At 44.3% G+C, this 14,544-nt stretch overlaps 1 protein-coding gene across 7 annotated transcripts; it reads right to left on the bottom strand.

Moving 5' to 3' along the window:
* Positions 1–6,394: 6,394 nt before the first annotated feature.
* Positions 6,395–11,535, bottom strand: LOC127033743 (sentrin-specific protease 2-like). 7 transcript variants are annotated; one of them, XM_050921892.1, is made up of 10 exons: positions 10,927–11,535; positions 10,649–10,764; positions 10,508–10,555; positions 9,981–10,049; positions 9,692–9,757; positions 9,227–9,315; positions 8,646–8,754; positions 8,016–8,124; positions 7,540–7,606; positions 6,395–7,329 (listed from the first exon to the last, which is right to left on the bottom strand). In XM_050921892.1, the coding sequence occupies exons 1-10, from the start codon at positions 11,513–11,515 to the stop codon at positions 7,074–7,076; spliced, it is 1,518 nt and encodes a 505-aa protein (XP_050777849.1). In that variant the 5' UTR covers positions 11,516–11,535; the 3' UTR covers positions 6,395–7,073. The 7 variants fall into 7 exon arrangements, 6 of the variants coding, with proteins under 6 accessions (XP_050777849.1, XP_050777850.1, XP_050777851.1 ...); XM_050921897.1 differs by having other exon boundaries at positions 7,075–7,329; positions 7,540–7,610; XM_050921893.1 differs by lacking the exon at positions 10,508–10,555 and having other exon boundaries at positions 6,396–7,329.
* Between the last annotated feature and the right edge of the window lie 3,009 nt (positions 11,536–14,544).

The following is a 14,544-nucleotide window of genomic DNA, read 5'->3' as shown; positions in this document are numbered from 1 at the left end:
GAAGGAGCCCTTGAGCTCTCTCTGCCTGCTATGCTGAGAAGGTGACACCGTCCAGTCCAGGACTGCTTGGCTTTTCCTGTAATCGGACACAACTAGATTCTGCAGAAAAGGGACCTGGCTAGGCAGCAGGCGAGAGTCTTCTAGGCCTCCACACCCCTTGGGTCACTTTTGGAAAGCTGGAAGGGGACCCAGGTTACACAAATGGGACCAAAGGCGGGAGACACCTGCTGCTGTGTGGCACCCCCAATAGCATGGACAAATGGGGTGTGAAGAGCTCACCCTCTCCTTGGAGATAATGGGACAGCTCTGCACGTGCTGGGACAGTCCTTTTGGAATGCTCTCTGAACCTGGACTGGCTGTTTGGGTGGGTCAGCAGAACTGGCCACGGGCTTGTTCTGATCTGCACCTGTGCAAAGTGTGCACCTGGTGTGAGTGGGGGTGGGCATCTGAACGGGTAGTGTGCTACACCCACATGGGCAAGGTGCAGGGCAGAATGCCAGAGAACAGAGGGGCGGGAGAGACGTGGGGAGCCAGCGTCTCTGGATGATGAGGCCATTCCAAGAGGAAGAGGAGTTCTCCGAACCTATGGGGCCTGCTGCACTGGCCTGAATGTCTCTGGGGAGAGTTGACCGAGTTGCTAACTGTCGTGATTGGATCAGGAGTCTTGTGACAGTTGATATTTTATTTAAAGGTTGAGTTCCTGGAGGCCTGTAATTGCAAGAGAATTTCAGCTGTCATGAAAAGGGGAGTTCCCAGCTCTCCTGGCTGCAGAGAAATGCTGGGAAATGCAACCCCCACAGGCTCAGAAAGAAGAGGACAAAGACCAAAGTTATTTGTGGTTAAATCTTGCGGTTTTAATGCCAGTCTCATGGGTTTTGACCACCAGGGTTGGCAGTGCTGGATTCTGGCACTTCCTTTTTCCTGCTGGAAGGAGGAGTGTGCAGGCAGCGCCAGCACAAAAATAACGGAAACACAAAAGGAGATCAAACATTTCTAAATCCTAGGAAAGGCTCAATTCAGGAGTGTTGGTGGGGAAGGGTCAGGAGGGGGATCCTAGTCCACACAAACTGGTTCTACCATGTCCAGGCACTCACCACAGCTGCTGTCTCTTCGCACTCCACACACCGGCCTCTGGACAGGTTCCTTTTCTCACTTCAGAAAGCTGCTAGATACCAAACACCCACATTCAGACCTCAGTGCAGCCCCCCCCGCCCCAAGGCTGCGACACCCCCCATCCTCTTGGGATGACATTTCTGCCTCTCTTCCCCCATCCTCCCTTTCTATGTCTTTGCTCTCCTGAACAGCTGGTCTCCCTGCACATGTTCTCAGGTTCATTCAGTTTCTATTTTAACACTCAATGATCGATCACATGTCTGCGTATAGAGGGCACCTGCGCTCGTTTCCCCTGCCTGTCACTGCACTTGGCCTGGACCATGTAGCAACCTCCGCCTCCCACCTTTTCTCTTCCTGTGCAAATCAGTTTCCAAAAATAGTTAAGTAAGTACAGCCTGCTGATGTGCAGAACCATAGTGCCTACTCCCTGTAGAATATCTCCCAGTATCCCCACCCCCACACACCCAGCGCGATGCAATCCCACTCCACGCCCCAGGCGAACAATGCGGCCTTGGTACCAGCTGCAATGTTCTTTGTGGACCAACATGTGCCTTTTCTTGGATCGCTAATCATCCAACTTGCTGCTGCTTTGGTTTGAGGTGATCACCTAATTCTCCTTCCTACCCGATGGTGCATATTTCTAAAAGCCTCCTGCTTAAATCTTCCATTATTCTTTCCTCACTGCTCAGCCATAGCAGCCTGAGGTTCAGCCAGGATGAATTTCTATTGCCAGCTCCCCGAACTTTTTCTCAAACATTTCCCACCTTCCCGCAGCTCCAATCAGGAGCCATCTGGGCTTTGCAAGCTGCCTCAAAAACTTTGGTGTTACTGAGGCCTGGTCTACACTACGCGTTTAAACTGATTTTTAGCAGCGTTAAACCGATTTAACGCTGCACCCGTTCACACAACGAGGCCCTTTATATTGATATAAAGGGCTCTTTAAACCGGTTTCTGTACTCCTCCCCGACGAGAGGAGTAGCACTGAAATCGGTATTACCATATCGGATTAGGGTTAGTGTGGCCGCAAATCGACGGTATTGGCCTCCGGGCGGTATCCCACAGTGTACCATTGTGACTGCTCTGGACAGCAATCCAAACTCGGATACGCTGGCCAGGTAAACAGGAAAAGCCCTGAGAACTTTTGAATTTCATTTCCTGTTTGCCCAGCATGGAGCTCTGATAAGCACGGGTGGCGATGCAGTCCCAAATCCAAGAAGAGCTCCAGCATGGACCGTACGGGAGATACTGGATCTGATCGCTGTATGGGGAGACAAATCTGTTCTATCAGAGCTCCGTTACAGAAGACGAAATGAGAAAGCGTTTGAAAATATCTCCACGCTATGATAGACAGAGGCCACAGCACAGTGCTGTGTGACAAGCGTAACGGAAAGCCAAAGAATCAAATGGACTCTCAGGGAGGGAGGGAGGGGGTACTGAGGATTCCAGCAGTCCCACAGTCCCCGAAAAGCATTTGCATTCTTGGCTGAGCTCCCAATGCCTGTAGGGTCAAACACATTGTCCGGGGTGTTTCAGGGTATATGTAGTCAATTTACACCCCCTCCCTCCCGTGAAAGAAAAGGGAAAAAATTGTTTCTTGACTTTTTTATGTCACCCTATGTCTACTGCATGCTGCTGGTAGATGCGGTGCTGCGGCAATGAATAGCAGCATCCTCTCCCCTCCCCTCCCCAGTGGCAGACGGTACAGTATGACTGCTATCCATCGTTGTCATCAGCCCATGAGTGCTCCTGGCTGGCCTCAGGTGAGGTCAGCCGGGGGTGCCTGGGTAAAAATAGGAATGACTCCCGGTCATTCCCGGTAGATGGTACAGAACGGCTGGTAACCGTCCTCATCATAGCAACTGGGGGTTGAGTTCCATCAGCCCTCCCCCCCCCCTTTCATGTTTAAAGAAAAGATTCTGTACTGCCTGGACTATCACAGCAGCGGGATGCTGGGCTCCTCTCCCCCCACTGTTTAATGTCCTGCCTGGACTATCATAGCAACTGGAGGCTGCCTCCCCCTCATTTTATCTCACTAAAAAGTCAGTGTTTTTATTCCTGCATTCCTTATTACTTCATCACACAAATGGGGGACACTGCCACGGTAGCCCAGAAAGGTTGGGGGAGAAGGGAATCAACGGGTGGGGTTGTTGCAGGGGCACCTCCCCATGAATGGCATGCAGCTCATCATTTCTGTGGGATCTGACACACAGTGGCTGTGCTCTCTGGTTCTCTAATACACTGGTTCTCTAGTACACTTGCCCCATATTCTAGGCAGGACTGACTCTATTTTTAGACAAAACATAAAGAAGGGAATGACCCAGGGAGTCATTCCCATTTTTGTCCATGTGCCCCTGGCCGACCTCAGGGAGGCCAGCCAGGAGCACCCATGACAGCAGCAGATGGTACAGAATGCCTGATAACCGTCATCTCATCGCCAATTTACAATCGCACAGCAGATGGTACAGAACAACTGGTAACCGTCTCGGCTACCTTGCAAAGGCAAATGAATGCTGCTGTGTAGCACTGCAGTACCGTGTCTGTCAGCAGCATCCAGTACACATACGGTGACAGTGACAAAAGGCAAAACGGGCTCCATGGTTGCCATGCTATGCGTCTGCCAGGGAAATCCAGGGAAAAAGGGCACAAAATGATTGTCTGCTGTTGCTTTCACGGAGGAAAGAATGAGTGACGACATTTACCCAGAATCACCCGCGACACTGCTTTTGCACCATCATGCATTGGGATCACAACCCAGAATTCCAATGGGCGGGGGAGACTGCGGGAACTATGGGATAGCTACGGGATAGCTACCCAGAGTGCAACGCTCCAGAAATCAACGCTAGCCTCGGTACATGGATGCACACCGCCAAATTAATATGCTTAGTGTGGCCGCGTGCACTCGACTTTATACACTCTGATTTACAAAACCAGTTTATGTAAAATTGGAATAATCCCGTAGTGTAGACATACCCTGAGTGTTTAACCACGTTAGCATGTTGAATCTCTGAAATCCTGCTCACTTGGGCCCCAAGAATCAGTCTTATTTATCGCTCCTGCTCTGTTCTCTGAGATGAGGCTCAGCAGAGCTGCTGACTGTGTTCGCTCTTCAACAAACTGCATCAAACAGCAATTGTGCTATTGCAAGTCTCTTCCCTCCCTCCCTCCCTCTGTTTGTGCAGAGCTGTGATATAGAATTTTCTGATATCCTAATTAATGCATCTCTGGCCGGTACACAGCTCCTCCTTACTTCACAAACCATTCCCTGATGCACGTTCTTTGCCTGTCCTGGAGGTTTTAGAGGAGTATCCGTGACTCACCTCACCTAACTACCTTCACTGTCCTCAGCTTCCATCCAAACTGCCTTCTGCTGCATCAGCAGAACAAACCGCAGACTCTGAACACATGAATGGTAGGTCCTCCCCAGCCTACAGGGATGGGTCAGCCCCTCAAATCTTCCAGGCTGGGGGCCCGGTCCAGCAGCTGAATCACCCATACCCGAGTCCTCCCAGTGAAGGGACAATTCACACGACTATGGGTTCAGCCTGACGTTCTATATTCAGTGAGCTATTCATGAGCTATGGTCTTTCCAAGCTCCCCAGTGAATTTGGGTTAGATCCTGAGCCTGTAGCTTAGGAACCTCCATCCTGTATCCCATCCATTTCAGGAATAACCATTGTTCTGTTATTGCACCTTTCATGGCCCTGGTATTTACAAAAATCTCTTCTCCCTTCCCAGCAAGGCTTTCCTCAGGAGCCAAGAAGTTTTAAGCTCCAAAGAAGCAGTGCCCTGCAAAGGAGGAGATTGATTCTCTAATGCAGTTGAGAGGAAAGGTAATGAACCAAAATAGCACAATTGCATTATCAGAGGTCCCCCGTAAGAAAGCTCTTCCTTGTTCCGGCTTGGATGTGGTCCGCAGAAGGAGAGGGCTAATGGATGCAGCTATTAGGAAGAGGTTGTTGATGTTCAGAGTGCATGCTCAGGCAATGATCCTGAAATAAACTCTCAGGGCATGAATGTAGGCTCCAAAGTCTTCTCTTTGGCTTCTCTAACATCCCCTCTTTATTCTCCCATGTGGAGTCTGGGCCTAGCTAGCCATGTGCTGCTAGTTGTGGTTTCAGAGACTGGAAGGAAATAGGTCCTAGACAGGGATGGTCTAGACAGTATTTGGTCCTGCCATGAGGGCAGGGGACTGGACTCGATGACCTCTCGAGGTCCCTTCCAGTCCTAGAGTCTATGAGTCTGAGTTGCTGTCTGGAGCACTGGATGGATGCCTCCCAGTCATACACCAGAGGGATTTGCTTTGTTTATCCTGCCAATGTGGATTCAGGCATGGAGAGATCTGGGATTGCCATAGCCTGGCATCATGGTCATCTGCAGTGACATGGGGGATACCTAGGCTCCGTGTCCGGCTTGCTTCCAGTGTGCTCAGGCCTACAGAGCTCTGCTGATCACTAATTAGGAGCTTAAATTCTGGGCTGCATTTTACCCCATGGTTGTCTACTAGCTGCATGAGAGAAACATTTGAATGGCTGTTCCCATTTGCCAGGTCCCTGTTCCCTACAGGGTCCCATCCTGCGAGATGCTGAGGGAGGACACCGGTGCACCACAGGAGGTGCTCAGCACCTTGCAGGGTCAGGCATTCTGTTGCTGGATGCCACAGAGACAGGCACGCTAGAAAGAGCTGGTTGAGCTAGACTGAAGCCTTCTCTACCCAGATGTTTTAATTCCATGAACCAGTTGTTCCTTTATCAGCCTTCATGCCCCTTCATCGTTGGTTTTACAGCCAGCAGGGTGTGTCAGCTCCTCTAGTCTGACCCGTAAACCCCAGGCTATCACATGTCATCCAGGGACCAGGCCCTGCCCTGAGAGCTTCTGCTTGACTAAAGCATCTTTGCCAGAAAGGCAGCACTCTCCATTTGAGGACAGCAGGAGCCTGAGAAGCCACCACTTCCCCAGCTAGTCTGTTCCAATAGTTATGTTCTTCAAGCGGGTGATTGGGGCCAGTTAAAATCAGTGGATGCTCGTTACCTCTCAGAATGAGAACCGAGGTGTGAGGCCGGGCCCTCCAAAACGGAGACACCCCAACCAGTAGCCGCCGTTGCACATTTTGGCTTCAGCGCATATAGGGGCAGGTGCCATTCTTAGTTCCAGATGTGGATTTTCTACTCAAATTAACAGCACTTTGCTCCCGCTGAATGATAACTTTCCTTGCAATTACACAACCCCTATACACCTCTCTTGCACAGGATCTCTGTCACTTTGAGCAACCCTCCCGTTTTCCAACTAGCTGCAGTTTCTGTCACATAAGGAAACTATCTGTGCTCCTGCTCAGGAATTGCTGCCGCCTGGTCCATGGGGTTGCAGATCGGGAGGGATGGAGTTTGTGGTTGAAAACACTCACGATCTGCTTCCTCCGCCTGGTCCATGGGGTTGCAAATCGGGAGGGATGGAGTTTGTGGTCGAAAATACTCAGGATCTGCTTCTTCCTGGCTAATGTGCCAAATTGACCTATTGGATGATCGAGGCATGCTCTTTCGCTTTTTTGTGTGTGAATACGTGTAAAGGGAAGTAAGGTTTGGGGGTACAGGGCACACTCCTGACCCCAAGGTGATAACCAGAGTGGCCCCTTTCATTGTTTCCACTGGCTTCCTCCTTGCTTAGTTCCAATGACATGGCTGCCTATGCACCTGTCACTGGTCCGGAGATGGTTGCAAATCGGGAGGGATGGAGTCTGTGGTCGAAAACACTCAGGATCTGCTTCCTCCTGGCTAATGTGCCAAATTGACCTATTGGATGATTGAGGTACGCTCTTTCGCTTTTTTGTGTATGAATACGTGAAAAGGGAGGTAAGGTTTGGGGGTATGGAGCACGCCTATGATGACACCACTTTCATTTTTTAAAATTACTTTTACAATTTTATAGTTTGCATCATATATATGGACAGAAATACAGAGAATAATTTATTTAACATCAAAAACATTTATTATAATCTGATGTATACATAGAAATATATTTCTTTGGGTTGCATTATGTTTTGAACAAGAGGCAGTTAAACAATGGGTTTTCTTTATTGCTTTTTTTTTTTTTTGGTAATGAAGTGAACTATGCACATGTCTTGCATTTGTACTCTTTCTTCTCACATGTGAGGTTTTCTTGATTGGTTCCTTCTGTAATGCATGGTATATGTGCCCACCTCTTGCAAGAATCACACTGGACCTTTGATAAGTAACAATTAAGAAATGAAATCACAGAAGTTATGTTATACATACTTTGCATTCACTCATCCTATTCCTTCCACATGTGAACGTTACCTAATATATAACTATTGGCATGAAGAAAATGTTTAATGTTGTGGAATTTTTACAAGGATCATGATCCTTACGCAGTTTATGGCATATATTTCTCATGTAATTCTATGTTTCTTACCATCGTGCAATCCTCACTTTCTTTTTCACAGTCAATAAGGTTGCAGTATATGCAGTAGTCCTCCACGCTTTCTTAAAAATAAATATAGCATTACGAAATGATGAATACGTTACGACCAACACTGAAAATGCTAATCTTGATTTATTAATTGTCAATATTGTAATCCAGTCAATGGTTTGAACACATATCTTTTCCTTTTTTTGGAATAATTTTTTCAAATTTTAACTTTACTGCACCTGTATCTAAAAATTCAAATTTCATTTAACTGGTCGATCAATAGCAATCATTCACCCCATTCAAATTTTTGTGTACTTAAAGATATTATTGATTCATAGTCACCATTACAGAACCAAACCTGTGAGATATCCCACTTTAGGGGTATTAAGATAACTGTCTGTTATGTGACAAAATTCCACTCTTCATGTTATCCTCACATGTGCCTCATGAGTCCACAATACATGGTAGAAAGTAATTACCTGACTCCTTCATTAGAAGAATTGCTATATGTCTTCTAAACGCAGTATTAGCCTTCTGTGTTGTTTCCACTGTACTGATGTCTTTGTGCTGCAAATATGTTTCTGCAAACTAACAACACTGATATTTAGAATAAACCTCATACTTACTATACGGAAAGTGGGCTGGTCCAGTGTACCGGTAAGAATTGGCCACTGGTTCCAGACCATACATGGCTGACGTTATACTTCCGATGTGGCAGTGCTTTATGCTTTAACAGCACTGCCCCCTTTATCCCATCGCCCCCACATCTGCGGCCCTGCCATAGGGTCCGGCAATGCTGTTAAATGCTCCTGGCAGGGCTGCCTACTGTGGGGGTCCAAAAGGGGCTCTGGGTTACAGTGATTTACAAGGGCCTGGTGCTCCTGGCCACTGCAATAGCAGCTGTCAGGAAGGGCTGGATGGTAGAATCTGGTCCCCCAGCACCGCACCTGCCACTGGAGAACCCATCCCTTCTTGTGGCCACAAGCCCACCCCCATACACCTTGGCAAGGACACCAGTGCAGTGCCCACTGGTAATCTCTGGCATTTACTTTCAACATGGATAATTAAACATATATAACCAATAATAATGCCAATTTGGTATTCAATACCTTTAAGATGAGTGGTCCACAGCTGTGGCCATCACTTTGTCTGGGATGCTGCACAATTTTACTGTTCCAATCAGATGAGGATTTACTAGTTAATCGTTTGATGAAGTTTCTGAAATTTTTAGAGAGTACATTAGCAGACTGCATAAATGAGCTTTGCTTTCCTTTTTTTCCCATTCTGGTTTCTGGACATAGATAAAAATCCATTCTCTCGCTTTTTACTTAGTCATTGAAATGACTTATTGCTCACATATAGACACACTTGTTTTCATATTATTGTCTCACACTTACACAGTGTGTCACCTGAGTTGCTGTGCCCCATGTTGATAATAACACATTCTCAATCATGCAACATGCTACTGTTTCGTGTGTGTCCACATTCTGTGAAGTCGTTCCCCAGAGTCACATCACACAAGTTCACTCAAAGTTCATTATTAAGCACATTTGGTACAAGTACATGCTGTTTCAATGTTTATTTGTAGCTAATAGGAAGACATTATTCTCATTATTGTAACATTCCCTTTAAAAAAAATTTCAATGGAACAGTTAGTGTCCACTGTGAAAGTAAGTATCTAATAAATCACCTCCAATTCCTCAGGCATGTTCTTTCATATCTGATCTCATCACACAAGGGGTCAATTATTAACAATTCCTTTTTTTTCATCAAGGCTATCTGTAAGTTTAAATATATTCATAAAATGTATTGGTAATGTGATTATTTCAAAAAATTTATACTAATTTATCAACAATCAGTATGCAATTAACATATTATTGTTTGTAATGTAACAGTAACACACAACATATAATCATATTGTGAAATCAATCAACTCTTTGCAGAATGTGTTCTTCCATGTTACATGAACAATGTAAATTGACAGTATCAATGTATTTTTAACAATCACATTCCACTTTCCTTTGCATGCGCTGAACTCACAGAAAACCTGCAGCATGGCAAATTATATCACCACTACCATAGCTGTGTTACAAATCTCTTATTTATTGCCACATTTATTGCCCATAATCCAGAAGCACAATACAAAACATCTTACCACAAGAACCCAATGACCTGGTGTGTGGTAAGGAAGCAATAATATATCATTTTGAAGTAATTCACTCTGTATTTATTTAAAAGAAATTAGAAATGTAATTATAGTTTCCAGTGAGGCAAACCATGAAATATACATTATACTGTATTTCCCAAATTCATTACATGTATTACTATTAGACTACTCCCCCACATCAAACATATCATTGTATTTGCTGTTTCACACTGTGTTTAACTCAGTGACTGAAATTGTTCTTTTTTCATTTTATGTATGAAAGTGTGTTAACATTTACCTTCACTTTCATTTGTGTAGCTCTGCCTGAGAGAATGACAGTGGAAACTACTGATGAGATGGCTTGTACCTGTTGACAGTCAACAAAGCTATTAATGCATTAATAATTGTGGCACGTCAAGAACATAATGAATTTAATATAGACAGACATGAAACGGATCCTTAGTGTTACAAATCAGATACGTATATGTAAGAAAGTCCTATAAAAACAAAATGATTTGTAATCAATGTGCTCTGTCTTACTTCCTTTAAAAAGTGACTAAGCTGTTCGCATACTTGTGTTCAATTAATGGACCCACTGAACTGTACAGCAGAACTAATGTGGCCCTCTATTGTATGTCCGATATGCACCTCCAAATACATTTTAGTAAATGTTTGGCAGCAGTATATACACAGAAATGTTGAAATTTCAGGTGTCTGTTGATATTTCAAGGGCATTTGGACTTAAATATGTTGTGCCACATATACCCGTGATTGTTTACTTAGTGCATCAGTGTATTGTGTCATGTATCACAGTAACTAGCCTACCTTTCCATCTGCTTTCTCAACTACACAGTTCAAAAATGCATCAATAACCTACAACACATGATGGAAGAAAAGCACAATTACAATGGTATTTGAGTAATCAATCACATCAACAAATACATGTTTAGTGGTACTTAAATGTACCTCATCACTTATCCAGCTTCTCGGTTTCAGGCAATGAAATGAAGAGCCATACAATTTTATGTTTCTCACTTTGGCCTCCAGTCTCTCTGTGTGTTTGCTGGTCATTACCAATTTTACTAGGAAAAAAATATTAACACATATTACATGCATGGTAATACAGTTTCCTTTTTCTCTGCTTTAATACTGTCAATGCCGCCACTTTGTACATGAAAACCTTTAATATAGTTCAAGTTATAAAGTATGTTAATCTGTTTAAGAAAGGTGTGGTAACCAATTACCTTTCAGAAGCCATTGCTTGTCTTCCACTTCCTCTGTAAGCATGTCATCAAAACTGTCATCAGCATCACTTGTATCATTGTTTGACACATCTTGCCCTATATATTCCTCTTTTTCTATTGCTGTGACCTCTATGTTTTCCACTTTGCTGTCATGAGATACAGTGCCATCCACTTCTCTAATCTCTTCCGTGGGTGTTTCTGGTTCAGTGTCACCAACTCCAATTTCAGTTCCAGTTTTTCCCTCTGATGTGCTTTCAGCAGCTAATGTTGTTGGCTCTTTTACTGGTTTTAAGTGTGCAATACTGTACATGGTTCCTAACTGTTTCCCTGAGATGGTTTGTAATTTCACTCTCTTACCTTCAACACTCATAATTTTGTATGGTCCCCGATATTTAGATTCCAATACTCCTCCTTTTCTTGTTCTCTGTCTAGCATTCAGTAACAGAACAGAGTCCCCAACTTCAAATGTTATTTCCCCATATTTAGAAGTCTTTCTTTTAGCATAATGTCTTTGTTGTTTTTCTTGTGCTTTAGCAATGTTACTTAGGGCCAGCGCAATGTCAGCGTCATGTCTCGATTTCATATTCATGCTGTACTCTTTGCAGAAATCTTCCACGAACCTATTCAGTTCTGGAATCTTTGTAAACAAATGGAGGAGTGGTTGTATTTGTAAAATGAAGGCACACAGAATGCCATCTGTACATGAAAGGTGCTGGGAATAACATACACTTACCGTGTAATTCTCTAAGACATCTTCTGGAAACACTGGGTCATCACAAAACATTAGTCGGAAAGGTGAAATTTTTGTTGTTGCATGTATTTCAGTTCGCAAAGAAAACAAAATGGGTTCAAGTAATTTATCCCAATTACTCATCAACCATCTTCCACAGTGCTCTGTAACAAAGGCACATTGATTTGATTGTTTAAGAAAAGAAAGTCACTTGTACGGTCTTGTTTGAAACAGATCATACACAATCAAAAAGGTGTAATACGTAATGAAAAAGATTTCCATGGAACACATTGCTTTTGAAGATTTTTTTGTGAGTTGCATCTTCTAGTATAGCACATTCTACTTGCCATTACTACTGTACGATTCCCACCCATTCACTTACCTTTTTATGGATTTATTAGCGTTTTCAGCCAAGCCATTGGTTTGTGTGTGGTATGGTCTGGTGAAGCTACATTCTATTCCCAATTTATTACATACATACAAGTTAAGCTGAAAGAAAAAAAGTTACACCATAAACGTACATATAGACTTGTGTAGAGGAATGTTCCTTTGTGTATCTGCCACTACTTTTATGTGTAATTAGCAACAGGAATAGCATGTCTTCTCATATTTGTTTTGGAAACAAGCAGTTGTTCGTTTCTTTGTTAGATATGAAGAAAAATAATTTTATAGCAACACTGATGGTGACCAACAGCAGTTTATATATATAAAAAGAAAAGATGGTGGTTGTTTGAGATCTATTGGTGACCTGACAGTGAGTTTGAGTACATAGTACAAATAACCAGAAAAAAAGAAATCATTACCTTATTATTGAATTCTGCACCACGATCTGTCAGTATCCGCTGTGGGCATCCACGTCGAAGAATCATGCTGAACATGATCTCTACCACCTCAAATGATGACTTTTTTCTAAGTGGAAAGGCTTCCACCCATCTTGAAAGATAATCTATGGCTGTAAGTATATACTGGTATCCATCCTTTGTTACTGGTAACGGTCCTATTAAATCCATTCCCACCAATTCCCAGATCCGAGTGACCTACATGCAAGGGTACCAGTTACAGTCATACTTCACATGTTTATTACTAAATGTTCTCAATGAACCCATATGTCAGAAGCAGAGCACACAATGTAGTATGGTTACAACAGCCATAGAATCCAAATGAAAGCCCACTCTTAAATGCAGAAGAAAAATAAAGAAAGAATAAACAAACAAAAAGAAGTACAGGAATGAGTGACTGAAAACAATACCAGAGTAAAGCAGAAGAAATATCCCCAGCCAGTGCGAAGGCATATTAGAGGTAATTGCTGCACTATGCTGTGCCACTTACATGCATTGGACTTGTTTCAAAATCAAATCCTCATTGTATTGCAGAAATAACCATGGACAATGATAAACAATAACGTGTCTGATTCAAAAATTCACCTTTATGCTTTTCAAGGTGATATCCAGATTTGATTGCTTTCCCTCTTTCTGGCAAGTCAGACACTGTGCAACCTGTTTTTGATGGAACAATATGATGACATGAACATTTCGTTATGGAAATAGTATCACAAGGGAACAGAGTTCACATTTGCACACCAAATATACTTTTATATTTTTTTCATTCATTTTGAACTTCTATTTCAATTGTAAATACCATTCAGCAGGATTTTGTTTCATTACTTTACATACCCAACTGGCAATGTCTTTTGTCATCCCTGGCCAATAGTATTTTGATGTCAGCGCATTCCTGGTTTTGAATATTCCTAGATGTCCACCCTCTGGACTGTCATGATACCTTTTAAAGCGTTGCAGGGCTTCTTTCATGGTATGCACAATGACAACCTTTCTTCCTTTTGCTGAATGGAACAATCTCCCCTCTGTTGAACATAGAAGATGGAGCACAGAGGATGATTAAAGTTTATCTGGGCCCTGGGACAGAGCAATTGTTGGGCCCCTACCCACCCTGTCCACTGGCTACACCACCTATGGCCTTATCCCTTTCGTCCTCTTCCCCAGGATCTCAGCCATGTTCCACCTGGGCTCCCCACCATTTCGCCGGCCCCACAACTCCTTGGCTCATTTCCCACCCACCCTGCTGTCCCACACAGCACCAGGACTGGAGAAGCTCTGTCCCTGTGTCATGGCTGTACCAGGGAGTGAGAGCTCCCACAGTCCCAGGGCCGTGGTGGAGTTTTGGATCCTGCGGTTCTTTAGGGGACTAGGAGCAGGGTGCTGTGAAGTTTCCTGCCCCACCAGGCACGTCTCCTGGAGATGGGGTCCGGCATAGGGGCTTCCCCTGCTGCCTTGTGGCTTCTGCCAGGGCTGGGGTGTGGGAAAAGTGTTTAACTTAAGCTATAACTGGTTATTTGCAAAACCATTAATTAATTAAAAGGCATATGCCTATCAAAGACATCTATATACAGTCTGGTTCACAATGCCTTGAGTACAAGGGGGAAATTTCAGTGTATAGCAGGGCTGCCCAGAGGGCGGGGCAAGTGGAGCAATTTGCCCGGCCCCCACGAGAGTTTTTCAGGGCCCCTGAAGCAGGGTCCTTCACTTGCTCCTTGTGCCCTGGAAAACTCTCGAGGGGACCGGGCCTCCAGAGCTTCTTCCACTCTTGGTCTTCACCAGTGTGGGGGGGTCCTTCCTCCAGGGCAGAGGGATGCCCCACAGCTGAATTACTGCTGAAGCGGGGCCCCCCTGCCACCAGAGACCACAGGCCCCAGAATCCTCTGGGCGGCCCTGGTGTATAGTTAGAAGTTTTTGCTCATTGAACATATAGTGATTGTTGGTGGTGCTTGCAGCAGACTGGATAACATAATTAAGAAATGAAACAAAGTCATCAGTTTTTTTTTAATAAAATTTAGACTCATTTCTCACACAACTGCACAGCGCACTCCTTTT

The sequence above is a fragment of the Gopherus flavomarginatus genome, chromosome 13, assembly GCF_025201925.1.
Source record: "Gopherus flavomarginatus isolate rGopFla2 chromosome 13, rGopFla2.mat.asm, whole genome shotgun sequence".
Lineage (NCBI taxonomy): Eukaryota > Metazoa > Chordata > Testudines > Testudinidae > Gopherus > Gopherus flavomarginatus.
Note: the sequence above shows the minus strand (reverse complement) of the source record. Positions and strands in the feature narration are given on the sequence as shown.